Below are 27075 nucleotides of genomic sequence, written 5' to 3'. Positions count from 1 at the left end.
CTCACTCACTCACTCACTCACTCACACAAACACACACCCACACACACACACACACTGGACACCAACATAATGTCATTAACCTCAGGTTATTACACAATATCAATTAAATGTCATTAGATTCCCTAATATATTGCTATTACAGTTTTGTTACAAAGCAATAAAGGAATTATGTGTCAGAGAGTCATCAGTGGTGTAACATATAGGTACTCTCATGCAAAGAGTGAGAGTTTTTCTCCATCTCTCCAGCTCTTAATTTTGCCTGACATTGGAGCTCTCTGTCCTTCGGATAACAACTATGAGAGAGATTGAGAAGGAAGAGAACTGAATCAGAAGCACAACATAACTTTGTTTTGGCCGGATATGGTTCTCAATCAGGGACAGCTGTCTATCGTTGTCTCTGATTGGGAATCATACTTAGGCAACCTTTTTCCCTTTTGTGTTTGTGGGAAGTAGTCTTTGTTTGGGGTACTATAGCCCTCTTAAGCTTCGCGATCGTTTTTGTATTGTTTATTGTTTTTGTTGGCGATATCATCCAAATAAAAAGTAATGTACGCTCACCACGCTGCGCTTTGGTCTTCCTTCAACGACGGCCGTGACAGTTCTTCGGCTTGCAAGCCTCCTCCTTTTTCCTCCAAACATAATGATGGTCATTATGGCCAAACAGTTCTATTTTTGTTTCATCAGACCAGAGGACATTTCTCCCAAAAGTGCGATCTTTGTCCCCATGTGCAGTTGCAAACCGTAGTCTGGCTTTTTTATGGCGGTTTTGGAGCAGTTGCTTCTTTCTTGCTGAGCTGCCTTTCAGGTTGTGTAGATATCGGACTCGTTTTACTGTGAATATAGAATATTTTGTACCTGTTTTCTCCAGCATCTTCACAAGGTCCTTTGCTGTTGTTCTGGGCTTGATTTGCACTTTTCGCGCCAAAGTACGTTTATCTCTAGGAGACAGAACATGTCTCATTGCTGAGCGGTATGACGGCTGCGTGGTCCATTGGTGTTTATACTTACGTGATATTGTTTGTACAGCTGAACGTGGTACCTTCAGGCGTTTGGAAATTGCTCACAAGGATGAACCAGACTTGTGGAGGTCCACATTTTTTTTCTGAGGTCTTGGCTGATTTCTTTTGATTTCCCCTTGATGTCAAGCAAAGAGGCATTGAGTTTGAAGGTAGGCCTTGAAATACATCCACAGGTACACCTCCTATTGACTCAAATGATGTCAATTAGCCTATCAGAAGCTTCTAAAGCCATGACATCATTTCTGGAATTTTCACAGATGTTTAAAGGCACAGTCAACTTAGTGTATGTAAACTTTTGACCCACTGGAATTGTGATACAGTGAATTATAAGTGAAATAATCTGTCTGTAAACAATTGTTGGGAAAATTACTGGTGTCATGCACAAAGTAGATGTCCTAACCGACTTGCCAAAACTATAGTTTGTTAACAAGAAATGTGTGGAGTGGTTGAAAAACGAGTTTTAATGACTCCAACCTACGTGTATGTAAACTTCCGACTTCAACTGTATGTAACCTGATTTGATGTGTGCATAAATGTGGGAAGTAAGTGTGTGTGATCACTAGGTGTTGAATGTGTGCCCAGGAGACAGCCACCTTAACTTAGGTCCAGGGCCAGCTCCGTCTTGACCACTTGGTCGGCCAGTCCAAACAGATTACTATGTGTTCAGATGGTGACGAAACATATATATATACATAGAGTAAAAATACAAAAAGGCATGCCCAAACTAAAGACCCGATAACAAAGGTATTGTGTGGGACTGGGATTGTGTTGGTTTCAGTAGCTGTCAGCTGTGTATTTTTTTGACAGGGTCAGTGGATGGATTAGTTATCTCCAGTTTGATTGTTAGTTGATTTCAAATGTTCAGTTTTCTTTAGACATTTAGACGTATTGTCAGTCTGTCTGATTTTGATGTGACTTTCAGTTTATTAAATGATTGGTTTTGTGTAATTGTTAATTTGCCCCATCTAATGTGAAGCTGAGGCGTCCCTGTTCTGCATGCTGCAAATAATAGAATTGTATTCTATAGAACTGACAGAGAAGTGCATGTCTGTTCGTTCTATTATTATATATAATTCAGAACATTATGTAACAGACATGTAGGACAGACTCTTTCAAGACAGAAACCCATGAACCACCTGTTTAATGCCTGACCTAAGAAGCAGGAGACAATTTTATTTTCCGTCATAGATCTAATGACTGCTATATTTAGAAGAACCGACTGACCCTTAAATTTGTAAATAAGATCACACCAAAGCTCTTATAATATAAATGTTGATCTGTTTTGACCTGATAAGACTGTGATGTTTACCTGAAATTGAATATTACATTTTTTTTTAAACTTCAATTAATTAAAAATTATATTAATCTCAAATTGAATAGTCAGTAGTTGGTCTGATTGGAATAGATTGGATAGGATTTATTAGCAGTAGTGTATCAAATCTATTCCATTCTCATTAGTAACAGTGCTGAGGCCTCTGTTATAACACCTCCCTCAGGTCAGAATGAGTAAGGAGAACCTCAGCGACTGGCCCCCATCCCAGACCTCTGCAGAGGAGGAAGAGGAGGAGGAAGATGATGGGGAGCCCAAGGTGTGTCAGGTGTGTGGAGATCGGGCTACAGGCTATCACTTCAACGCCATGACATGTGAGGGCTGCAAGGGATTCTTCAGGTTAGTGAAACACACACACGCAAGCATTCAGTACTGTGTTAGCATAAACAAGGAACTGAGTGTTTGAGAACGTTTGTGTTTTACAAATTAAGTGGTTAATACATTGTGGCCAATAGGTGCTCACAGGTGAGAGCAGTAAATACATCTCCTGAATTATGTGGAATATAATTAATGCTTGATATAGTTTTCATTTGGGCAAATCTAGTCTGACATTTTAAAGTGGAAATTACAAACTTTTGGAGCCCTTTTAAAGCTGCAATATGTAACTTTTTGGGCGACCTGACCATTCAAATTCACATAGAAATGTGAGTTATAGATCTGTCATTCTCATTGAAAGCAAGTCTAAGATGTTGTAAAACTGTTTTGGTTTTTGCGCCTTTACTTTCCGTTTTGTACACCAACTTCAAACAGCTCAGAATACAATATTTTGGGTTATGGAATATATATTTCACAGCGGTTTAGATGGCACAATGATTCTCTACACTATACCTACTTGTTTTGTCACATAAACTGAAATTAGGCGTACTACTAGAATTTTAACAACCGAGAAATGGCGAAGCGATTTCTGCATAGTGCACCTTTAAACCTTGAATACTCTGTGCCTTTGCATTTCCTTGCATTTTCCAAGTTTGGATCTGTATACTACTCTGACTCACTCCATATGATCTCTCTTTGTTGCTGGTTGACTTGATTGCTCTTAGTTGCTGGGCAGTGTTGCTGGTTTGAGACTCTCTATGGGCTGGCTACCTGAGCTCTGTATTCTGTATGCTCCAAGTACTCATTAGCGGTAAATAGGTTTGGAACATATCTATCAGTGGTATCCATTGGCGATGAAGTTAACCTGTTATGGCTGCAGCCCGACACCGGTACACTTATGACAACATCCAGCTCAAGTGCAGGGCGCGAAATTCAAAAGATATTTTTTTTAAATATTTAACTTTCACACATTAACAAGTCCAATACAGCATATGAAAGGTACACATCTTGTGAATCAAGCCAACATGTCCGATTTTTAAAATGTTTTACAGGGAAGACAAAATATGTAAATCTATTAGCTAACCACGTTAGCAAAAGACACCACTTTTCTTACTCCATCAGTTTTTTACTCCATCACTAGCTATCACAAATTCGACCAAATAAAGAAATAAATAGCCACTAACCAAGAAAAAACTTCATCAGATGACAGTCTGATAACATATTTATGTATAGCATATGTTTTGTTCGAAAAATTTGCATATTTCAGGTATAAATCATAGTTCACATTTCAGCTACAATCAGAAATTGCACCGAAAGCAGCCATAATATTTACAGACACCAACGTCAAATACCTAATTACTCATCATAAAACATTTCTGAAAAATACATAGTGTGCAGCAATTGAAAGACAGGCATCTTGTGATTCCAGACAATATTTCCGATTTATTAAATGTTTTACAGCGAAAACAAAATGTAGCGCTATATTAGCGTAGCCACAATAGCCAGAAACACTTGGGCGCCCACGACCAGTTGACATGCACGACAGATATATGAAATAACATCATAAATTGGGTCTTACTTTTGCTGATCTTTCATCAGAATGTTGAACAAGGTGTCCTTTGTCCAGATGAGTCGTTGTTTGGATTCAGAACGGCAAATTTCCCTCTTCACTTAGCATTGGCACTAGCCGAGTGGCACGGAACTCTCCAACGTAAACACAGTCAGAGAACGCAACACGGCAAAACTCCCGAAAAAATTTCAATAATCTGATTAAACTATATTGAAAAAACATACATTACGATGATATGGTCACATGTATCAAATAATATCCGAGCCGGAGATAGTTGTCATCCATTACGGCAGCAAAACAGAAGGCAATCGCACTTCCAAGTCGCGCGCTTCAGAGTACCGGAAGTGGACGGTCACGTCAAAGAAATAGCTTTTATTCCACCCCAGACCAAGATAAACACAAAATTTCTTCTCTCACATCATCTTGACACCCAGAGGAAGGCGTATGGAGTGTACGTAGACTCCTACGTGTCATGACCATGTATAGGCAGGAAGTTGAAGAGAGCATATATTTCTGACATTCTACTTCCTGGTCAGGGAAAGTGCTGCCAAAGGAGTTCTGTTTCACTCAGAGAAATAATTCCAACGGTTTTAGAAACTAGAGAGTGTTTTCTGTCAAGACCCGGTGCGAGAAACAGTCACTAATAATCGTCAGAACCCAGAAGATGAGGCAGACACAGCAGTACTAGAGATGGTGGTTTAATTAAAGAACAAAATCTTCAGGCAAAGAATCTAAATCCACAATGTCCAAACATAAGGCCAAGAAGCACAAAATGGATATCCTCCAAAATACAAAGAAACTCCACAAAGTGGTAAAAACAGCAGGGAAAAACAAACCTCAAAAGACTACTCAAAAATACACAAGAACTAAACCAGAGAACCTCTGGAAAATCCAATAAGAGAATCATATGTTCAGAACAAGGCTTGGGCTGGGGCTGGGTGCTAACATACAAACACTGAGCAAGGAACTGAGGAACACACAGGGTTTAAATACTAACAAGGGAACGACACACAGGTGCAAACAATAATTAGAGCAAGGAAAAACAAAAGGTACAAAAAAGGTGCAATGGGGACATCTAGTGACCAAAACCTGAACAGTCCTGGCCAAAACCTGACAGTTTTCTATCCAATAATAATAATAATATCCATATTGTACGAGCAAGAATTGAGTACGAGGCCGTTTGAAATGGGCACGATTTCACTGGCTACTCAATACTTTCCCTTGCAGCCATAAGAAGATAAGCAGACGTCAAATTAGCTCATTAAAACACACACACTATCTCTCTCTTATACACACGCATGCACATGTATTTTCTTAAAAAGCATAGTTATGATAATAACTGAATCCATGTAATTGTCACACCCTGATCTGTTTCAGCTGTCTTTGTCTTGTCTCCACCCTCCTCCAGGTGTTGCTCGACTTCCCCATTATCCCCTGTGTATTTACACCTTTGTTCTCTGTTTGTCTGTTGCCAGTTCGTTTTGTTTCGTAAAACCTACCAGAGTTTGTTCCCCTGCGCCTGTTTTCTAGTCCTTCCCGGTTTTGACCGTTCTGCCTGCCCTGACCCTGAGGCTGCCTGCCGTTCTATACCTTGCCCCACCTCACTGGATTATTGACCCCTGCCTGCCCTGACCCTGAGACTGCCTGCCGTTCTGGACCTTTTGCACCCTCTCTGGATTACTGACCTCTGCCTGCCTTTGACCTGTCGTTTGCCTGGCCCTGTACTAGAAATAAACTGTTGTTTCTTCAACATTGTCTGCATCTGGGTCATACCTGAAACCTGATAGTAATAATGTTTAAATCTGTGGCTGAAACTCCCCTCTTCCACATACAGTATATTATATTCAGTATATTTACAGTATATTTATAATATGTGTATCATGTGCCTTTGATGTTGTGCCAGGCGTGCCATGAAGCACCCCACTAAGTTCTGCTGCCCGCAGCAGGGTGTCTGTGTCATCACCAAGAACAACCGCCGCCAGTGCCAGGCCTGTCGACTCCACAAATGCCAGTCCATAGGCATGCTGAAAGAGTGTGAGTTCACACACTAACACGAACACACTTACGCCCACATACTGGGTTACCGTTGGCTTTTTAATCTTTCTGTAGTGACATGCAGACCTGGGTTCAAATACGTGTTATTTAAATACTCGTATTCTTTGTATTTGAGTATTTTCAAATAATGTGGTGCTGAATCAACTACTTGTATTCAAATACATGCCAATACATTCCAAGTGTATTTCCATATATACTGAGTGTACACAACTTTAGGAACACCTTCCTAATATTTTGTCCTCAGGACAGCCTCAATTTGTTGGGCGTGGACTCTACAAGGTGTCGAAAGCGTTCCATAGGGATCCTGGCCCATGTTGACTCTAATGATTCCCACAGTTGTGGCAAGTTGGCTCTATGTCCATTTGAGGTGGTGGACCAATCTTTATACACACGGGAAACTGTTGAGCTTGAAAATCCCTGCAGCGTTGAAGTTCTTGACAGAAACCGGTGTGCCTGGCATCTACTACCATACCCTGTTCAAAGGCTCTTACATTTTGTGTCTTGCCCATTCACTCTCTGTATGGCACACATACAGAGAGTGAACTTCTTTGAACTTAAAAATGTATGTAAAAGTAATTGAAATAGTATTCGAACCCAGGTCTGCCGTGGTGGCAAAGCGTTTGTCTCTGTTGCCATAGTGATCATGTCAAAGGAGGCTGTGGAGAAGAGGAGGAGTCAGATCAGGAGGAACAGGATGGTTGAAGAGCCCCCGGTCCTCTCGCCACAACAGGAAGCTGTCATACAGGAACTGTTCAACGCCCATGAAAAGACCTTCGACGTCACCTTTTCCCACTTCCAGTTCAGGGTGTGTGTGTGTGTGTGCGTGTGCGTGTGCGTCCATGCATTTGGGTTTTGTGTTCTGTGTTGCATATTGGGTGGATGATATCTGATTGAGTTTGTGTCTGTTTCAGCCCATCGACAGAGACCTCAACCCCATGTCTGTGTGGAACCAGACTGCCAGTGGGCAAAGTGCAAAACAGACTGGAAGAATGGATAACTTGTCATCATCTTACTCCACTTCCACCTCCACCAGCTTATCCTCTTCCTCCTGTTCTTTAGAGGATGAGGAGGACAGGAGTGATGGAGGGAAGAATACAGTTTTCACCACTCTGCCCGATGTAGCTGACCTTACCACCGACATGGAGGAGAAGGAGGAGGAGAAGGAGAAGAAGGAGGGCAGGAGTGATGGGGGGAAGAATACGGTTTTCACCACTCTGCCCCACATAGCTGACCTCACCACCTACATGATCCAAAACATCATCAACTTTGCCAAAGGACTCCCCTCCTTCAGGTGTGTGTGTTTGCATATTTGTGTATGTCCCCCTTCTCTCTCTCTATCGCTCTCTTACCTGTGAGGATGTGTGTGTGTGGGTGTGTCTGACAGGGCCCTGGCCATAGACGACCAGATCTCTCTGTTGAAGGGGGCCATGTTTGAGATGATGCAGATCCGCTTCAACATGATGTTCAATGTCAAGACGGGCATCTGGGAGTGTGGTCCCCTGACATACTGCATGGACGACGCTGTCCGGGGTGAGTGAACCTTCATACTACATACCAAAACCTACATACTTAGCATACATAGCCATTCTGAATACGGAGTCCCAAAGTGGTAGAATGTCCTGCATTGAAGGCCCATTATAAACTAGTCACACAGTTCATGGCTGAGAGGGGTGACTTACTGCAGGTTAATTAGCTGCATGTGGCTCACTATGGAACCTCTCTAACGAGAAGGAGGAGAGGTGGATATGGTGGATATGCAGGTACGAGGAGAATAGAGGAGGTGGAGGAGAGGGAGGTGTGTCAGCAGGTTTAGTTATCTTTGGTGGGAGGTGGAGGAGAAGGAGAGGGAGGTGTGTCAGCAGGTTTAGTTATCTGGTGGGAGGTGGAGGAGAGGGAGGTGTGTCAGCAGGTTTAGTTATCTGGTGGGAGGTGGAGGAGAGGGAGGTGTGTCAGCAGGTTTAGTTATCTCTGGTGGGAGGTGGAGGAGAAGGAGAGGGAGGTGTGTCAGCAGGTTTAGTTATCTCTGGTGGGAGGTGGAGGAGAGGGAGAGGGAGGTGTGTCAGCAGGTTTAGTTATATCTGGTGGGAGGTGGAGGAGAAGGAGAGGGAGGTGTGTCAGCAGGTTTAGTTATCTTTGGTGGGAGGTGGAGGAGAAGGAGAGGGAGGGTTGTGAGCAGGTTTAGTTATCTCTGGTGGGAGGTGGAGGAGAAGGAGAGGGAGGTGTGTCAGCAGGTTTAGTTATCTCTGGTGGGAGGTGGAGGAGAGGGAGGTGTGTCAGCAGGTTTAGTTATCTCTGGTGAGAGGTGGAGGAGAGGGAGGTGTGTCAGCAGGTTTAGTTATCTGGTGAGAGGTGGAGGAGAGGGAGAGGGAGGTGTGTCAGCAGGTTTAGTTATCTCTGGTGGGAGGTGGAGGAGAGGGAGAGGAAGGTGTGTCAGCAGGTTTAGTTATCTCTGGTGAGAGGTGGAGGAGAGGGAGAGGGAGGTGTGTCAGCAGGTTTAGTTATCTCTGGTGGGAGGTGGAGGAGAGGGAGGTGTGTCGGCAGGTTTAGTTATCTGGTGGGAGGTGGAGGAGAGGGAGGTGTGTCAGCAGGTTTAGTTATCTGGTGGGAGGTGGAGGAGAAGGAGAGGGAGGTGTGTCAGCAGGTTTAGTTATCTGGTGGGAGGTGGAGGAGAAGGAGAGGGAGGTGTGTCAGCAGGTTTAGTTATCTGGTGGGAGGTGGAGGAGAGGGAGGTGTGTCAGCAGGTTTAGTTATCTCTGGTGAGAGGTGGAGGAGAGGGAGGTGTGTCAGCAGGTTTAGTTATCTGGTGAGAGGTGGAGGAGAGGGAGGTGTGTCAGCAGGTTTAGTTATCTGGTGGGAGGTGGAGGAGAGGGAGGTGTGTCAGCAGGTTTAGTTATCTCTGGTGGGAGGTGGAGGAGAAGGAGAGGGAGGTGTGTCAGCAGGTTTAGTTATCTCTGGTGGGAGGTGGAGGAGAGGGAGAGGGAGGTGTGTCAGCAGGTTTAGTTATCTCTGGTGGGAGGTGGAGGAGAGGGAGAGGGAGGTGTGTCAGCAGGTTTAGTTATCTCTGGTGGGAGGTGGAGGAGAGGGAGAGGGAGGTGTGTCAGCAGGTTTAGTTATCTGGTGGGAGGTGGAGGAGAAGGAGAGGGAGGGGTGTCAGCAGGTTTAGTTATCTCTGGTGGGAGGTAGAGGAGAGGGAGAGGGAGGTGTGTCAGCAGGTTTAGTTATCTGGTGGGAGGTGGAGGAGAAGGAGAGGAAGTTGTGTCAGCAGGTTTAGTTATCTCTGGTGGGAGGTGGAGGAGAGGGAGAGGGAGGTGTGTCAGCAGGTTTAGTTATCTCTGGTGTGAGGTGGAGGAGAGGGAGAGGGAGGTGTGTCAGCAGGTTTAGTTATCTGGTGGGAGGTGGAGGAGAGGGAGGTGTGTCAGCAGGTTTAGTTATCTGGTGGGAGGTGGAGGAGAGGGAGGTGTGTCAGCAGGTTTAGTTATCTGGTGGGAGGTGGAGGAGAAGGAGAGGGAGGTGTGTCAGCAGGTTTAGTTATCTGGTGGGAGGTGGAGGAGAGGGAGGTGTGTCAGCAGGTTTAGTTATCTCTGGTGAGAGGTGGAGGAGAGGGAGAGGGAGGTGTGTCAGCAGGTTTAGTTATCTGGTGGGAGGTGGAGGAGAGGGAGGTGTGTCAGCAGGTTTAGTTATCTGGTGGGAGGTGGAGGAGAGGGAGGTGTGTCAGCAGGTTTAGTTATCTGGTGGGAGGTGGAGGAGAGGGAGGTGTGTCAGCAGGTTTAGTTATCTCTGGTGGGAGGTGGAGGAGAGGGAGGTGTGTCAGCAGGTTTAGTTATCTCTGGTGGGAGGTGGAGGAGAGGGAGAGGGAGGTGTGTCAGCAGGTTTAGTTATATCTGGTGGGAGGTGGAGGAGAAGGAGAGGGAGGTGTGTCAGCAGGTTTAGTTATCTCTGGTGGGAGGTGGAGGAGAAGGAGAGGGAGGTGTGTCAGCAGGTTTAGTTATCTCTGGTGGGAGGTGGAGGAGGGGGAGAGGGAGGTGTGTCAGCAGGTTTAGTTATCTGGTGGGAGGTGGAGGAGAGGGAGGTGTGTCATCAGGTTTAGTTATCTCTGGTGGGAGGTGGAGGAGAGGGCGAGGGAGGTGTGTCAGCAGGTTTAGTTATCTGGTGGGAGGTGGAGGAGAGGGAGAGGGAGGTGTGTCAGCAGGTTTAGTTATCTGGTGGGAGGTGGAGGAGAGGGAGAGGGAGGTGTGTCAGCAGGTTTAGTTATCTTTGGTGGGAGGTGGAGGAGAAGGAGAGGGAGGTGTGTCAGCAGGTTTAGTTATCTGGTGGGAGGTGGAGGAGAGGGAGGTGTGTCAGCAGGTTTAGTTATCTGGTGGGAGGTGGAGGAGAGGGAGGTGTGTCAGCAGGTTTAGTTATCTGGTGAGAGGTGGAGGAGAGGGAGGTGTGTCAGCAGGTTTAGTTATCTCTGGTGAGAGGTGGAGGAGAAGGAGAGGGAGGTGTGTCAGCAGGTTTAGTTATCTCTGGTGGGAGGTGGAGGAGAGGGAGGTGTGTCAGCAGGTTTAGTTATCTCTGGTGAGAGGTGGAGGAGAAGGAGAGGGAGGTGTGTCAGCAGGTTTAGTTATCTGGTGGGAGGTGGAGGAGAGGGAGGTCTGTCAGCAGGTTTAGTTATCTGGTGGGAGGTGGAGGAGAGGGAGGTGTGTCAGCAGGTTTAGTTATCTGGTGGGAGGTGGAGGAGAGGGAGGTGTGTCAGCAGGTTTAGTTATCTGGTGGGAGGTGGAGGAGAAGGAGAGGGAGGTGTGTCAGCAGGTTTAGTTATCTCTGGTGGGAGGTGGAGGAGAGGGAGGTGTGTCAGCAGGTTTAGTTATCTCTGGTGAGAGGTGGAGGAGAGGGAGGTGTGTCAGCAGGTTTAGTTATCTCTGGTGAGAGGTGGAGGAGAGGGAGGTGTGTCAGCAGGTTTAGTTATCTCTGGTGAGAGGTGGAGGAGAGGGAGGTGTGTCAGCAGATTTAGTTATCTGGTGGGAGGTGGAGGAGAGGGAGGTGTGTCAGCAGGTTTAGTTATCTGGTGGGAGGTGGAGGAGAGGGAGGTGTGTCAGCAGGTTTAGTTATCTCTGGTGAGAGGTGGAGGAGAGGGAGGTGTGTCAGCAGGTTTAGTTATCTATGGTGGGAGGTGGAGGAGAGGGAGAGGGAGGTGTGTCAGCAGGTTTAGTTATCTGGTGGGAGGTGGAGGATAAGGAGAGGGAGGTGTGTCAGCAGGTTTAGTTATCTGGTGGGAGGTGGAGGAGAGGGAGAGGGAGGTGTGTCAGCAGGTTTAGTTATCTGGTGGGAGGTGGAGGAGAGGGAGGTGTGTCAGCAGGTTTAGTTATCTGGTGGGAGGTGGAGGAGAAGGAGAGGGAGGTGTGTCAGCAGGTTTAGTTATCTCTGGTGAGAGGTGGAGGAGAGGGAGAGGGAGGTGTGTCAGCAGGTTTAGTTATCTGGTGGGAGGTGGAGGAGAGGGAGAGGGAGGTGTGTCAGCAGGTTTAGTTATCTGGTGGGAGGTGGAGGAGAGGGAGGTGTGTCAGCAGGTTTAGTTATCTGGTGGGAGGTGGAGGAGAGGGAGGTGTGTCAGCAGGTTTAGTTATCTGGTGGGAGGTGGAGGAGAAGGAGAGGGAGGTGTGTCAGCAGGTTTAGTTATCTGGTGGGAGGTGGAGGAGAAGGAGAGGGAGGTGTGTCAGCAGGTTTAGTTATCTCTGGTGGGAGGTGGAGGAGAGGGAGAGGGAGGTGTGTCAGCAGGTTTAGTTATCTGGTGGGAGGTGGAGGAGAAGGAGAGGGAGGTGTGTCAGCAGGTTTAGTTATCTGGTGGGAGGAGAGGGAGGTGTGTCAGCAGGTTTAGTTATCTCTGGTGAGAGGTGGAGGAGAGGGAGGTGTGTCAGCAGGTTTAGTTATCTCTGGTGGGAGGTGGAGGAGAGGGAGAGGAAGGTGTGTCAGCAGGTTTAGTTATCTCTGGTGAGAGGTGGAGGAGAGGGAGAGGGAGGTGTGTCAGCAGGTTTAGTTATCTCTGGTGGGAGGTGGAGGAGAGGGAGGTGTGTCAGCAGGTTTAGTTATCTGGTGTGGGGTGGAGGAGAGGGAGGTGTGTCAGCAGGTTTAGTTATCTCTGGTGAGAGGTGGAGGAGAGGGAGAGGGAGGTGTGTCAGCAGGTTTAGTTATCTTTGGTGGGAGGTGGAGGAGAGGGAGAGGGAGGTGTCAGCAGGTTTAGTTATCTCTGGTGGGAGGTGGTCGAGAGGGAGAGGGAGGTGTCAGCAGGTTTAGTTATCTCTGGTGGGAGGTGGAGGAGAGGGCGAGGGAGGTGTGTCAGCAGGTTTAGTTATCTCTGGTGGGAGGTGGAGGAGAGGGAGAGGGAGGTGTGTCAGCAGGTTTAGTTATCTGGTGGGAGGTGGAGGAGAAGGAGAGGGAGGTGTGTCAGCAGGTTTAGTTATCTGGTGGGAGGAGAGGGAGGTGTGTCAGCAGGTTTAGTTATCTCTGGTGAGAGGTGGAGGAGAGGGAGGTGTGTCAGCAGGTTTAGTTATCTCTGGTGGGAGGTGGAGGAGAGGGAGAGGAAGGTGTGTCAGCAGGTTTAGTTATCTCTGGTGAGAGGTGGAGGAGAGGGAGAGGGAGGTGTGTCAGCAGGTTTAGTTATCTCTGGTGGGAGGTGGAGGAGAGGGAGGTGTGTCAGCAGGTTTAGTTATCTGGTGTGGGGTGGAGGAGAGGGAGGTGTGTCAGCAGGTTTAGTTATCTCTGGTGAGAGGTGGAGGAGAGGGAGAGGGAGGTGTGTCAGCAGGTTTAGTTATCTTTGGTGGGAGGTGGAGGAGAGGGAGAGGGAGGTGTCAGCAGGTTTAGTTATCTCTGGTGGGAGGTGGTCGAGAGGGAGAGGGAGGTGTCAGCAGGTTTAGTTATCTCTGGTGGGAGGTGGAGGAGAGGGCGAGGGAGGTGTGTCAGCAGGTTTAGTTATCTCTGGTGGGAGGTGGAGGAGAGGGAGGTGTGTCAGCAGGTTTAGTTATCTCTGGTGAGAGGTGGAGGAGAGGGAGAGGGAGGTGTGTCAGCAGGTTTAGTTATCTGGTGGGAGGTGGAGGAGAGGGAGAGGGAGGTGTGTCAGCAGGTTTAGTTATCTCTGGTGGGAGGTGGATGAGAGGGAGAGGAAGGTGTGTCAGCAGGTTTAGTTATCTGGTGGGAGGTGGAGGAGAAGGAGAGGGAGGTGTGTCAGCAGGTTTAGTTATCTCTGGTGAGAGGTGGAGGAGAGGGAGAGGGAGGTGTGTCAGCAGGTTTAGTTATCTCTGGTGGGAGGTGGAGGAGAGGGAGAGGGAGGTGTGTCAGCAGGTTTAGTTATCTGGTGGGAGGTGGAGGAGAGGGAGAGGGAGGTGTGTCAGCAGGTTTAGTTATCTTTGGTGGGAGGTGGAGGAGAAGGAGAGGGAGGTGTGTCAGCAGGTTTAGTTATCTGGTGGGAGGTGGAGGAGAGGGAGGTGTGTCAGCAGGTTTAGTTATCTGGTGGGAGGTGGAGGAGAGGGAGGTATGTCAGCAGGTTTAGTTATCTGGTGAGAGGTGGAGGAGAGGGAGGTGTGTCAGCAGGTTTAGTTATCTCTGGTGAGAGGTGGAGGAGAAGGAGAGGGAGGTGTGTCAGCAGGTTTAGTTATCTCTGGTGGGAGGTGGAGGAGAGGGAGGTGTGTCAGCAGGTTTAGTTATCTCTGGTGAGAGGTGGAGGAGAAGGAGAGGGAGGTGTGTCAGCAGGTTTAGTTATCTGGTGAGAGGTGGAGGAGAGGGAGGTCTGTCAGCAGGTTTAGTTATCTGGTGGGAGGTGGAGGAGAGGAAGGTGTGTCAGCAGGTTTAGTTATCTGGTGGGAGGTGGAGGAGAAGGAGAGGGAGGTGTGTCAGCAGGTTTAGTTATCTCTGGTGAGAGGTGGAGGAGAGGGAGAGGGAGGTGTGTCAGCAGGTTTAGTTATCTCTGGTGGGAGGTGGAGGAGAGGGAGAGGGAGGTGTGTCAGCAGGTTTAGTTATCTGGTGGGAGGTGGAGGAGAGGGAGAGGGAGGTGTGTCAGCAGGTTTAGTTATCTTTGGTGGGAGGTGGAGGAGAAGGAGAGGGAGGTGTGTCAGCAGGTTTAGTTATCTGGTGGGAGGTGGAGGAGAGGGAGGTGTGTCAGCAGGTTTAGTTATCTGGTGGGAGGTGGAGGAGAGGGAGGTGTGTCAGCAGGTTTAGTTATCTGGTGAGAGGTGGAGGAGAGGGAGGTGTGTCAGCAGGTTTAGTTATCTCTGGTGAGAGGTGGAGGAGAAGGAGAGGGAGGTGTGTCAGCAGGTTTTGTTATCTCTGGTGGGAGGTGGAGGAGAGGGAGGTGTGTCAGCAGGTTTAGTTATCTCTGGTGAGAGGTGGAGGAGAAGGAGAGGGAGGTGTGTCAGCAGGTTTAGTTATCTGGTGAGAGGTGGAGGAGAGGGAGGTCTGTCCGCAGGTTTAGTTATCTGGTGGGAGGTGGAGGAGAGGAAGGTGTGTCAGCAGGTTTAGTTATCTGGTGGGAGGTGGAGGAGAAGGAGAGGGAGGTGTGTCAGCAGGTTTAGTTATCTCTGGTGAGAGGTGGAGGAGAGGGAGGTGTGTCAGCAGGTTTAGTTATCTCTGGTGGGAGGTGGAGGAGAGGGAGAGGGAGGTGTGTCAGCAGGTTTAGTTATCTGGTGGGAGGTGGAGGAGAGGGAGAGGGAGGTGTGTCAGCAGGTTTAGTTATCTTTGGTGGGAGGTGGAGGAGAAGGAGAGGGAGGTGTGTCAGCAGGTTTAGTTATCTGGTGGGAGGTGGAGGAGAGGGAGGTGTGTCAGCAGGTTTAGTTATCTGGTGGGAGGTGGAGGAGAGGGAGGTGTGTCAGCAGGTTTAGTTATCTGGTGAGAGGTGGAGGAGAGGGAGGTGTGTCAGCAGGTTTAGTTATCTCTGGTGAGAGGTGGAGGAGAAGGAGAGGGAGGTGTGTCAGCAGGTTTTGTTATCTCTGGTGGGAGGTGGAGGAGAGGGAGGTGTGTCAGCAGGTTTAGTTATCTCTGGTGAGAGGTGGAGGAGAAGGAGAGGGAGGTGTGTCAGCAGGTTTAGTTATCTGGTGGGAGGTGGAGGAGAGGGAGGTCTGTCAGCAGGTTTAGTTATCTGGTGGGAGGTGGAGGAGAGGGAGGTGTGTCAGCAGGTTTAGTTATCTGGTGGGAGGTGGAGGAGAGGGAGGTGTGTCAGCAGGTTTAGTTATCTGGTGGGAGGTGGAGGAGAAGGAGAGGGAGGTGTGTCAGCAGGTTTAGTTATCTCTGGTGAGAGGTGGAGGAGAGGGAGGTGTGTCAGCAGGTTTAGTTATCTCTGGTGAGAGGTGGAGGAGAGGGAGGTGTGTCAGCAGGTTTAGTTATCTCTGGTGAGAGGTGGAGGAGAGGGAGGTGTGTCAGCAGATTTAGTTATCTGGTGGGAGGTGGAGGAGAGGGAGGTGTGTCAGCAGGTTTAGTTATCTGGTGGGAGGTGGAGGAGAGGGAGGTGTGTCAGCAGGTTTAGTTATCTCTGGTGAGAGGTGGAGGAGAGGGAGGTGTGTCAGCAGGTTTAGTTATCTATGGTGGGAGGTGGAGGAGAGGGAGAGGGAGGTGTGTCAGCAGGTTTAGTTATCTGGTGGGAGGTGGAGGATAAGGAGAGGGAGGTGTGTCAGCAGGTTTAGTTATCTGGTGGGAGGTGGAGGAGAGGGAGAGGGAGGTGTGTCAGCAGGTTTAGTTATCTGGTGGGAGGTGGAGGAGAGGGAGGTGTGTCAGCAGGTTTAGTTATCTCTGGTGAGAGGTGGAGGAGAGGGAGGTGTGTCAGCAGATTTAGTTATCTGGTGAGAGGTGGAGGAGAGGGAGGTGTGTCAGCAGGTTTAGTTATCTCTGGTGAGAGGTGGAGGAGAAGGAGAGGGAGGTGTGTCAGCAGGTTTAGTTATCTCTGGTGGGAGGTGGAGGAGAGGGAGGTGTGTCAGCAGGTTTAGTTATCTCTGGTGAGAGGTGGAGGAGAAGGAGAGGGAGGTGTGTCAGCAGGTTTAGTTATCTGGTGGGAGGTAGAGGAGAGGGAGGTCTGTCAGCAGGTTTAGTTATCTGGTGGGAGGTGGAGGAGAGGGAGGTGTGTCAGCAGGTTTAGTTATCTGGTGGGAGGTGGAGGAGAGGGAGGTGTGTCAGCAGGTTTAGTTATCTGGTGGGAGGTGGAGGAGAAGGAGAGGGAGGTGTGTCAGCAGGTTTAGTTATCTCTGGTGGGAGGTGGAGGAGAGGGAGGTGTGTCAGCAGGTTTAGTTATCTCTGGTGAGAGGTGGAGGAGAGGGAGGTGTGTCAGCAGGTTTAGTTATCTCTGGTGAGAGGTGGAGGAGAGGGAGGTGTGTCAGCAGGTTTAGTTATCTCTGGTGAGAGGTGGAGGAGAGGGAGGTGTGTCAGCAGATTTAGTTATCTGGTGGGAGGTGGAGGAGAGGGAGGTGTGTCAGCAGGTTTAGTTATCTGGTGGGAGGTGGAGGAGAGGGAGGTGTGTCAGCAGGTTTAGTTATCTCTGGTGAGAGGTGGAGGAGAGGGAGGTGTGTCAGCAGGTTTAGTTATCTATGGTGGGAGGTGGAGGAGAGGGAGGTGTGTCAGCAGGTTTAGTTATCTGGTGGGAGGTGGAGGATAAGGAGAGGGAGGTGTGTCAGCAGGTTTAGTTATCTGGTGGGAGGTGGAGGAGAGGGAGAGGGAGGTGTGTCAGCAGGTTTAGTTATCTGGTGGGAGGTGGAGGAGAGGGAGGTGTGTCAGCAGGTTTAGTTATCTGGTGGGAGGTGGAGGAGAAGGAGAGGGAGGTGTGTCAGCAGGTTTAGTTATCTCTGGTGAGAGGTGGAGGAGAGGGAGAGGGAGGTGTGTCAGCAGGTTTAGTTATCTGGTGGGAGGTGGAGGAGAGGGAGAGGGAGGTGTGTCAGCAGGTTTAGTTATCTGGTGGGAGGTGGAGGAGAGGGAGGTGTGTCAGCAGGTTTAGTTATCTGGTGGGAGGTGGAGGAGAGGGAGGTGTGTCAGCAGGTTTAGTTATCTGGTGGGAGGTGGAGGAGAAGGAGAGGGAGGTGTGTCAGCAGGTTTAGTTATCTGGTGGGAGGTGGAGGAGAAGGAGAGGGAGGTGTGTCAGCAGGTTTAGTTATCTCTGGTGGGAGGTGGAGGAGAGGGAGAGGGAGGTGTGTCAGCAGGTTTAGTTATCTGGTGGGAGGTGGAGGAGAAGGAGAGGGAGGTGTGTCAGCAGGTTTAGTTATCTGGTGGGAGGAGAGGGAGGTGTGTCAGCAGGTTTAGTTATCTCTGGTGAGAGGTGGAGGAGAGGGAGGTGTGTCAGCAGGTTTAGTTATCTCTGGTGGGAGGTGGAGGAGAGGGAGAGGAAGGTGTGTCAGCAGGTTTAGTTATCTCTGGTGAGAGGTGGAGGAGAGGGAGAGGGAGGTGTGTCAGCAGGTTTAGTTATCTCTGGTGGGAGGTGGAGGAGAGGGAGGTGTGTCAGCAGGTTTAGTTATCTGGTGTGGGGTGGAGGAGAGGGAGGTGTGTCAGCAGGTTTAGTTATCTCTGGTGAGAGGTGGAGGAGAGGGAGAGGGAGGTGTGTCAGCAGGTTTAGTTATCTTTGGTGGGAGGTGGAGGAGAGGGAGAGGGAGGTGTCAGCAGGTTTAGTTATCTCTGGTGGGAGGTGGTCGAGAGGGAGAGGGAGGTGTGTCAGCAGGTTTAGTTATCTCTGGTGGGAGGTGGAGGAGAGGGAGAGGGAGGTGTGTCAGCAGGTTTAGTTATCTGGTGGGAGGTGGAGGAGAGGGAGAGGGAGGTGTGTCAGCAGGTTTAGTTATCTGGTGGGAGGTGGAGGAGAGGGAGAGGGAGATGTGTCAGCAGGTTTAGTTATCTGGTGGGAGGTGGAGGAGAAGGAGAGGGAGGTGTGTCAGCAGGTTTAGTTATCTGGTGGGAGGTGGAGGAGAGGGAGGTGTGTCAGCAGGTTTAGTTATCTGGTGGGAGGTGGAGGAGAGGGAGGTGTGTCAGCAGGTTTAGTTATCTGGTGGGAGGTGGAGGAGAAGGAGAGGGAGGTGTGTCAGCAGGTTTAGTTATCTCTGGTGGGAGGTGGAGGAGAGGGAGGTGTGTCAGCAGGTTTAGTTATCTCTGGTGAGAGGTGGAGGAGAGGGAGGTGTGTCAGCAGGTTTAGTTATCTCTGGTGAGAGGTGGAGGAGAGGGAGGTGTGTCAGCAGGTTTAGTTATCTCTGGTGAGAGGTGGAGGAGAGGGAGGTGTGTCAGCAGGTTTAGTTATCTGGTGGGAGGTGGAGGAGAGGGAGGTGTGTCAGCAGGTTTAGTTATCTGGTGGGAGGTGGAGGAGAGGGAGGTGTGTCAGCAGGTTTAGTTATCTCTGGTGAGAGGTGGAGGAGAGGGAGGTGTGTCAGCAGGTTTAGTTATCTATGGTGGGAGGTGGAGGAGAGGGAGAGGGAGGTGTGTCAGCAGGTTTAGTTATCTGGTGGGAGGTGGAGGAGAAGGAGAGGGAGGTGTGTCAGCAGGTTTAGTTATCTGGTGGGAGGTGGAGGAGAGGGAGAGGGAGGTGTGTCAGCAGGTTTAGTTATCTGGTGGAAGCTGGAGGAGAGGGAGGTGTGTCAGCAGGTTTAGTTATCTGGTGGGAGGTGGAGGAGAAGGAGAGGGAGGTGTGTCAGCAGGTTTAGTTATCTGGTGGGAGGTGGAGGAGAAGGAGAGGGAGGTGTGTCAGCAGGTTTAGTTATCTCTGGTGGGAGGTGGAGGAGAGGGAGAGGGAGGTGTGTCAGCAGGTTTAGTTATCTGGTGGGAGGTGGAGGAGAGGGAGGTGTGTCAGCAGGTTTAGTTATCTCTGGTGGGAGGTGGAGGAGAGGGAGAGGAAGGTGTGTCAGCAGGTTTAGTTATCTCTGGTGAGAGGTGGAGGAGAGGGAGAGGGAGGTGTGTCAGCAGGTTTAGTTATCTCTGGTGGGAGGTGGAGGAGAGGGAGGTGTGTCAGCAGGTTTAGTTATCTGGTGGGAGGTGGAGGAGAGGGAGGTGTGTCAGCAGGTTTAGTTATCTCTGGTGAGAGGTGGAGGAGAGGGAGAGGGAGGTGTGTCAGCAGGTTTAGTTATCTTTGGTGGGAGGTGGAGGAGAGGGAGAGGAAGGTGTGTCAGCAGGTTTAGTTATCTCTGGTGGGAGGTGGAAGAGAAGAGGGATGGATTAAATTATTTCTGTAGGTAAGTTAAAGTGTTGTATGCATGGGGGCTAGGGCCCAAGGTAATTGGGGGCCCAGGGTTCAGACTCACATCTCTACCCAGAATGAGAGGAAAAGCAGCGGAGTAAATGATAGAGGAAGACAAGGGGCTGAGGTCTGTAGATCTTCATGGAATTTTTTGGGCTCTCTTTTGTAGCTCAACTACTCGTTGACCAAGCCCTGACCAGACAACACAACATAATTACATTCCTGGAATAAATTAAATCAAATCAAATTTTATTTGTCACATACACATGGTTAGCAGATGTTAATGCGAGTGTAGCGAAATGCTTGTGCTTTTAGTTCCGACAATGCAGTAATAACCAACGAGTAATCTAACCTAACAATTCCACAACTACTACCTTATACACACAAGTGTAAAGGGATAAAGAATATGTACATAAAGATATATGAATGAGTGATGGTACAGAACGGCATAGGCAAGATGCAGTAGATGGTATAGAGTACAGTATATACATATGAGATGAGTAATGTAGGGTATATAAACATAAAGTGGCATAGTTTAAAGTGGCTAGTGATACATGTATTACATAAAGATGGCAAGATGCAGTAGATGATATAGAGTACAGTATATACATATACATATGAGATGAGTAATGTAGGGTATGTAAACATTACATTAAGTGGCATTGTTCAAAGTGGCTAGTGATACATTTTTACATCAATTTCCATCAATTTCCATTATTAAAGTGGCTGGAGTTGAGTCAGTATGTTGGCAGCAGCCACTCAATGTTAGTGGTGGCTGTTTAACAGTCTGATGGCCTTGAGATAGAAGCTGTTTTTCAGTCTCTCGGTCCCTGCTTTGATGCACCTGTACTGACCTCGCCTTCTGGATGATAGCGGGGTGAACAGGCAGTGGCTCGGGTGGTTGTTGTCCTTGATGATCTTTATGGCCTTCCTGTGACATCGAGTGGTGTAGGTGTCCTGGAGGGCAGGTAGTTTGCCCCCGGTGATGTGTTGTGCAGACCTCACTACCCTCTGGAGAGCCTTACGGTTGTGGGCGGAGCAGTTGCCGTACCAGGCAACCTGCCAGAATAACGACCTTCTCTAATACACCTGATCCAACTTGTGTATACAGGTTCAGAGATCCTATCTTGTTTCTTCATTTCTGTTTCCACACTCCTCTGATGATGGAAAGCTGCACCTTTTCTCAGATTTGATTTATTTGATTTATTTTGCTCCTTTGCACCCCAGTATCGCTACTTGCACACTCATCTTCTGCACATCTATCACCCCAGTGTTTAATTTGCCATACTGTAATAATTTCGCCACTATGGCCTATCTATTGCCTCCCCCCCTTATCCTACCTCATTTGCACACAGTGTATATAGACTTTCTCTGTTGTGTTATTGACTGTATGTATGTTTATCCCATGTGTAACTCTGTTTTGTTGTTTGTGTCGCACTGCTTTGCTTTATCTTGGCCAGGTTGCAGTTGTAAATGAGAACTTGTTCTCAACTAGCCTACCTGGTTAAATAAAGGTAAAATATTATATTTTTTTAAAGACCAAGCACCTGTGGTTGGATTGTTGTCTGTGCACCTCGTGTCTACACCTGGCAGTAAAATGCATCAAATGTATATCCTACGTATGCATTGTGATTGGATTACTTTGCCATGTTACAACCACAAGTTCATATCACATGCCACGTGCAGTAAGGCAGAATGTTGTGGGGTAGAATGATTGGGTCTCACCAGATATAGGCACAAAACTGATCACAAGATGCATATTATTATATTTTTTTAATAGATTATTATACTTTTATTCTAATAATTCAACACCCTCTAATACAATGCCAGCCATACAACATATTCTACTATGGAGGTAAAATAGTGACTTAAGTGTACAACCATGTAAAGTATGATTTGCAAATGTCAAATATGAGTTGCACCTGAATAATGAGTTTTGTAATTGCAAAATATATTTGCAAACATGTAACTTATTTTGAGAATAAATGCAACATCACTTGCAAGTGCATAACTTGATGTGTTAATAAATACAACACTTGCAAACATGTAAGTTGATATGTGAATAAATTCAATAAGATTTGCAAGCATGCAACATCATTTGAGAATGAATGCGACTCATTTACTAAACTTGCGACTGTTTAATCTTTTTCTACTAATCAAAACTATATTTGCCGATATCGAATCTGTGTGCTCAGAGTTTTGCCACTAATTTAGCAACTAACCTCTGCCAATAGTTTTGTAGTTGTAAAAAACAATTCTGCGAGCAAGCAGCAGAGAAAAACACGAGCTCTGGTGGACAGGGATTATTCTGACCAATCAGGTGAGGTGTTATCCTTCTTGAACGTGCTTTCACGTTTCACAGGGTTCCGGTCTGGCTAGCCTGTATCTGGTGGTTCTTACGTTGTGTAACAGAGGAATTAGTCTAGCTATGTACTTGTTATTTGGTTGAGACTAACAGTTTAGAAAATAGTTGTTTGCTCTATGTATATTTGGTGTGTAGTTGGTTGGCTTTGAATGTTAGCAAGCTGAGCACTCTTCTCAAATTGTCTAACGTTAGCTAGCTTGCTAATAATGTTTTGAGAAGAACAGGCGAGCTCCCTGTAGAATCAAGAGAAGAGGGGATGGGGAAGGAGATTAGCTAGATGTGCAGTTGCTTCATCTGTTTGATGCAGTGCCGAGGCGAGATGAGAGCTAACTGCTACTGTGATAAAAAAATCTCTCCAGGGCCATTTAAAAAAAAAAATCTGTCCCTGGACACAACCTTTGGCTTTTTTCAGTCCTCAACAAATCTATTTTGTTTATGGAAGTAATAGCTATCATAGTCCTGTTTTATATGCAGCTACAGAAAAACTATTATTTATATATATATATATACACACACACACAAAAGTATATGGACGCCCCACTAAAATCAGTGGATTTGGCTATTTCAGCCACACCTGTTGCTGTCTGGTGTATAAAATCGAGCACACAGCCATGCAATTTCCATAGAGACAAACATTGTTAGTAAAATGGCCTTACTGAAGAGATCAGTGACTTTCAATGTGGCACCGTCATAGAAACGATTTCTGCCCTGCTAGAGCTTCCCCGGTCAACTGTAAGTGCTGTTAAGGTGAAGTGGAAACATCTAGGAGCAACAACGGCTCAGCCGCAAAGTGGTAGGCCACACACGTTCACAGAATGGAACTGTTGAAGTGCACAGCGCGTAAAAATCGTCTGTCGGTTGCAACACTCATTACTGAGTTCCAAACTGCATCTGGAAGCAACTTCAGCACAAGAACTGTTCGTCGGGAGCTTCATGAAATGGGTTTCCATGGCCGAGCAGCTGCACACAAGCCTAAGATAACCATGCGCAGTGCCAAGTGGTGGCTGTTGTGGTGTACAGCTCGCCGCCATTGGACTCTCGAGCAGTGGAAAAGCATTCTCTGGAGTGATGAATCACACCTCACCATCTGGCAGTCCGACAGACGACTCTGGGTTTGGCGGATGCCAGGAGAACGCTACCTGCCTGAATGCATGGTGCAAACTGTAAAGTTTGGTGGAGGAGGAATAATGATCTGGGGCTGTTTTTCATGGTTCAGGCTAGGCCCCTTAGTTCCAGTGTAGAGCACTCTTAATGCTACCACATACAATGACATTCTAGACGATTCTGTGCTTCCAACTTTGTGGCAACAGTTTGGGGAAAGCTCTTTCCTGTTTCAGCAAGACAATTGTAATTTTTTTAATTTTATTTTACCTTTATTTAACTAGGCAAGTCAGTTAAGAACAAATTCTTATTTTCAATGACGGCCTAGGAACAGTGGGTTAACTGCCTTGTTCAGGGGCAGAATGACAGATTTGTACCTTGTCAGCTCGGGGATTCGATCTTGCAACTTTTTGGTTACTAGTCCAACACTCTAACCACTAGGCTACGCTGCCGCCCCTGTTCACAAAGCATGGTCCATACAGAAATTGTTTGAGATCGGTGTGGAAGAACTTGACTGGCCTGCACAGAGCCCTGACCTCAACCCCATCGAACACCTTTGTGATGAATTGGAACGCCGACTGCAAGCCAGGCCTAATCGCCCAACATCAATGACGACCTCGCTAATGCTTTTGTGGCTGAATAGAAGCAAATCCCCTCAGTAATGTTCCAACATCTAGTGGAAAGCCTTTCCAGAAGAATGGAGGCTGTTATAGCAGCAAAGGGGGACCAACTCCATATTAATTCCCATTATATTGGAATGAGATGTTCGACGAACAGGTATCCACATACTTTTGGTCTTGTAGTGTACACACACATATACAGTTGAAGTCGGAAGTTTACATACACCTTAGCCAAATACATTTAAACCCTGTTTTTCACAATTCCTGACATTTAATCCTAGTAAAAATCCCCTGTATTTGGTCAGTTAGGATCACCGGTTTATTTTAAGAATGTGAAGGGTAGCCTTCCACAAGCTTCCCACAATAAGTATGCTTGGGGTCATTGTCCATTTGGAAGACCCATTTGCGACCAAGCTTTAACTTCCTGACTATTCCTTCCTGATAATTTTCCTACCTCATGATGCCATCTATTTTGTGAAGTGCACCAGTCCCTCTTGCAGCAAAGCACCCCCACAACATGATGCTGCCACCCCCGTGTTTCACTGTTGGGATGGTGTTCTTCGGCTTGCAAGCTTCTCCCTTTTTCCTCAAAACATAACAATGGTCATTATGGCCAAACAGTTCTATTTTTGTTTCATCAGACCAGAGGACATTTCTCCAAAAAGTACAATCTTTGTCCCCATGTGCAGTTGCAAACCGTAGTCTGGCTTTTTTATGGCGGTTTTGGAACAGTGGCTTCATTGCTGAGCTGCCTTTCAGGTTATGTCGATATAGGACTCGTTTTACTGTGGATATAGATACTGTTGTTTCCTCCAGCATCTTCACAAGGTCCTTTGCTGTTGTTCTGGGATTGATTTGCACTTTTCGCACCAAAGTATGTTCGTCTCTAGGAGACAGAACGCGTCTCCTTCCTGAGCGGTATGACTGCTGCGTGGTCCTGTGGTGTTTATACTTGCGTGGTATTGTTTGTACAGATGAACGTGGTACCTTCAGGTGTTTGGAAATTGCTCCCAAGGTTGAACCAGACAATTGTTTTTCTGAGGTCTTGGCTGATTTCTTTTGATTTCCCCATGATGTCAAGCAAAGAGGCACTGAGTATGAAGGTAGGCCTTGAAATACATCCACAGGTACACCTCCAATTGACTAAAATGATATCAATTAGCCTATTAGAAGCTTCTAAAGCCATGACATTTTCTGACATTTTCCAGACTTAGTGTATGTAAACTTCTGACCCACTGGAATTGTGATACAGTGAGTTATAAGTGAAATAATCCTTCTTTAAACAATTGTTGGAAGAATTACTTGTGTCATGCACAAAGTAGATGTCCTAACCGTCTTGCCAAAACTGCAGTTTTTAGCAAGAAATTTGTGGAGTGGTTGAAAAACGAGTTTTAAGTACTCCAACCTAAGTGTATGTAAACCTCCGACTTCAACTGTATGTATGTATGTATGTATATATATATATCAAATCAAAGTTTATTTGTCACGTGCGCCGAATACAACAGGTATTCAGTGAAATGCTTACTTATAAACCCTAACCAACAGTGCAATTTTTAAGTAAAAAATAGGTATTAGGTAAACAATAGATAAATAAAAAAACAGTACAATGACAGTGAATATAACAGTAGCGAGGCGATATACAGTTTGTACCTGTACAGAGTCAAAGTGCGCTGGCACCAGTTAGTCGGGCTAATTGAGGTAATATGTACATGTAGGTATAGTTAAAGTGACTATGCATAGATGATAAACAGAGAGTAGCAGCAGCGTAAAAGAGGTCTTGGCGGGGGGGCGGGACACAATGCAAACAGTCCGGGTAGCCAATGTGCGGGGGCACCGGTTAATCGGGCTGATATATCACACACACACAGTAGTAATGCTCTTTACACATTGTAATCTACATAGTGAGGATATAGTAACTGTAGAAAGAAAATCGAATCGCACTTTTGCCTATAAAGTGAACTAATGTTGGCTAAGCCACATTGTGCACTATATCCAGAATATGAATATGTTCATGTGGATCCCAGGATGAACTGTATCTTAATACCAGGTGTAATGCTAATGGGGTCAGAGAGACAGACAGTTGCGTGACAGAGTTGACATACTTTCTATGAATGCTGATGTTCGAGTCAGAATGTGCCCAAACCCGTTCTTATTACCAACCAGTATTGTAACTAGAGGAAGCTCAAATTGGACTCAGGCATTCACAGCCTCTGCTGTGTCTGCTTTCCTTTGAAGTGGATTCAATCCCAATGTCTTGTGCTCGAATCAAATTTTTGTCTGTCTACAGTTGTATATCATTAGGCTGGCTGGCCCACCCAAGCCACAGTTTACCAGCACTGGTAGTCATTGTTCAATAGAGACTAGTCTCTGCGCTACAGCTATATGGAGCCAGATCTTTACTCACCTGACCAGCAGCCTCATTGCTGCTGCTAATGAGCCCCTCCCATTTCAACAGGTGTAGCCCATCTGTTTGTTTATGTCTCTGTGGCTGTGTTTACACAGGCAGCCAAATTCTGATATATTGCCCAATTATTTGCTAAATATCTGATCTGATTGGTCAAAAGAACCATCATTACATTATAGATAGAATGCTGTGATTAGGGCACCAGCCTCCCTGTTACCATTGCCATTGGCGACCGGCTGGAGGAGCAGCTGTATGATATCTTATGTTTTCCAATCTGGAAAAGTGGTGTCCACTTGAAAGGAAATAATTGGTCAATCAGTGACCCCTTGTAACTGTCAGAGTATCAGGATAGTGTGATGAAGGTTTCTCATGTAATCAAATAAGTAGTGTCAAGTTAAATATAATCAAGGTAGATGAACAGCCTGGTGAGGTTACACCATGGTCAACTTTCATTCGAGTGTGTTGTCCTGTTATTACTGGATGTTTCTATGGTTCCGTGTAGCCTAGTCCTTGACCCTGTTGTTTTGCCTGTAGGTGAGGGTTATTAGATTTATTTAGTTCCTTTATCACATCACATGACTGTAGACGATCATCATCACCCTGTCTCTCTCTCGTCATCACCCTGTCTCTCTCTCGTCTCTCCCTTTTACCCCATACCCCACACTTTTTTCAATTTTTTAAAACATTTTTCTCTATCTCCTTAGACACAACACCCTCTCAATTCTCTATACCGCATCTCTCTCCTCCCTCTTCCCTATCTCTTGCCTCTCCCCTCTCTCACCCTCCCCACTCCCAACCCTTCCCATATCTTCATCTCTTTTCCCCTCCCTCCCTCCCTCCCTCCCTCTCTTACTCCCTCCCCTCATCCCCCTATCTCTGTTGTAGCTGGGTTTCAGCGCCACCTGTTGGACCCTCTGATGCGGTTCCACTACACCCTGAGGAACATACAGCTGCAGGAGGTGGAGTATGTTCTCATGCAGGCCATCTCCCTCTTCTCTCCAGGTAACATTATGCCACACACACACAGACTCCTTACCACGCTCTGACTTTGCTTCATTCTTCCTGCTTTCAATACATTTAAAGGCCCAGTGCTGTCAAAATGTGATATTCCTGTGTTTTATATTTCCACACTATGAGATTGGA

General features: G+C 47.2%; 1 protein-coding gene across 2 annotated transcripts in view; it reads left to right on the top strand.

The window, feature by feature from the left end:
- Positions 1-27075, top strand: part of nr1i2 (nuclear receptor subfamily 1, group I, member 2) — a 34042-nt gene that overhangs the window by 2985 nt on the left and 3982 nt on the right. For both annotated transcript variants that reach the window (XM_039007116.1, XM_039007117.1), the window contains exons 2-7: positions 2516-2688; positions 6138-6268; positions 6928-7094; positions 7201-7580; positions 7674-7819; positions 26818-26934. In XM_039007116.1, the coding sequence (XP_038863044.1) occupies positions 2522-2688; positions 6138-6268; positions 6928-7094; positions 7201-7580; positions 7674-7819; positions 26818-26934 (1108 nt within the window). In that variant the 5' untranslated portion in view covers positions 2516-2521. The remainder of the gene's footprint in view (positions 1-2515; positions 2689-6137; positions 6269-6927; positions 7095-7200; positions 7581-7673; positions 7820-26817; positions 26935-27075) is intronic.

The sequence above is a fragment of the Salvelinus namaycush genome, chromosome 13 (assembly GCF_016432855.1).
Source record: "Salvelinus namaycush isolate Seneca chromosome 13, SaNama_1.0, whole genome shotgun sequence".
Classification (NCBI taxonomy): Eukaryota; Metazoa; Chordata; class Actinopteri; order Salmoniformes; family Salmonidae; genus Salvelinus; species Salvelinus namaycush.
This window is presented reverse-complemented; position numbering and strand designations above follow the sequence as displayed.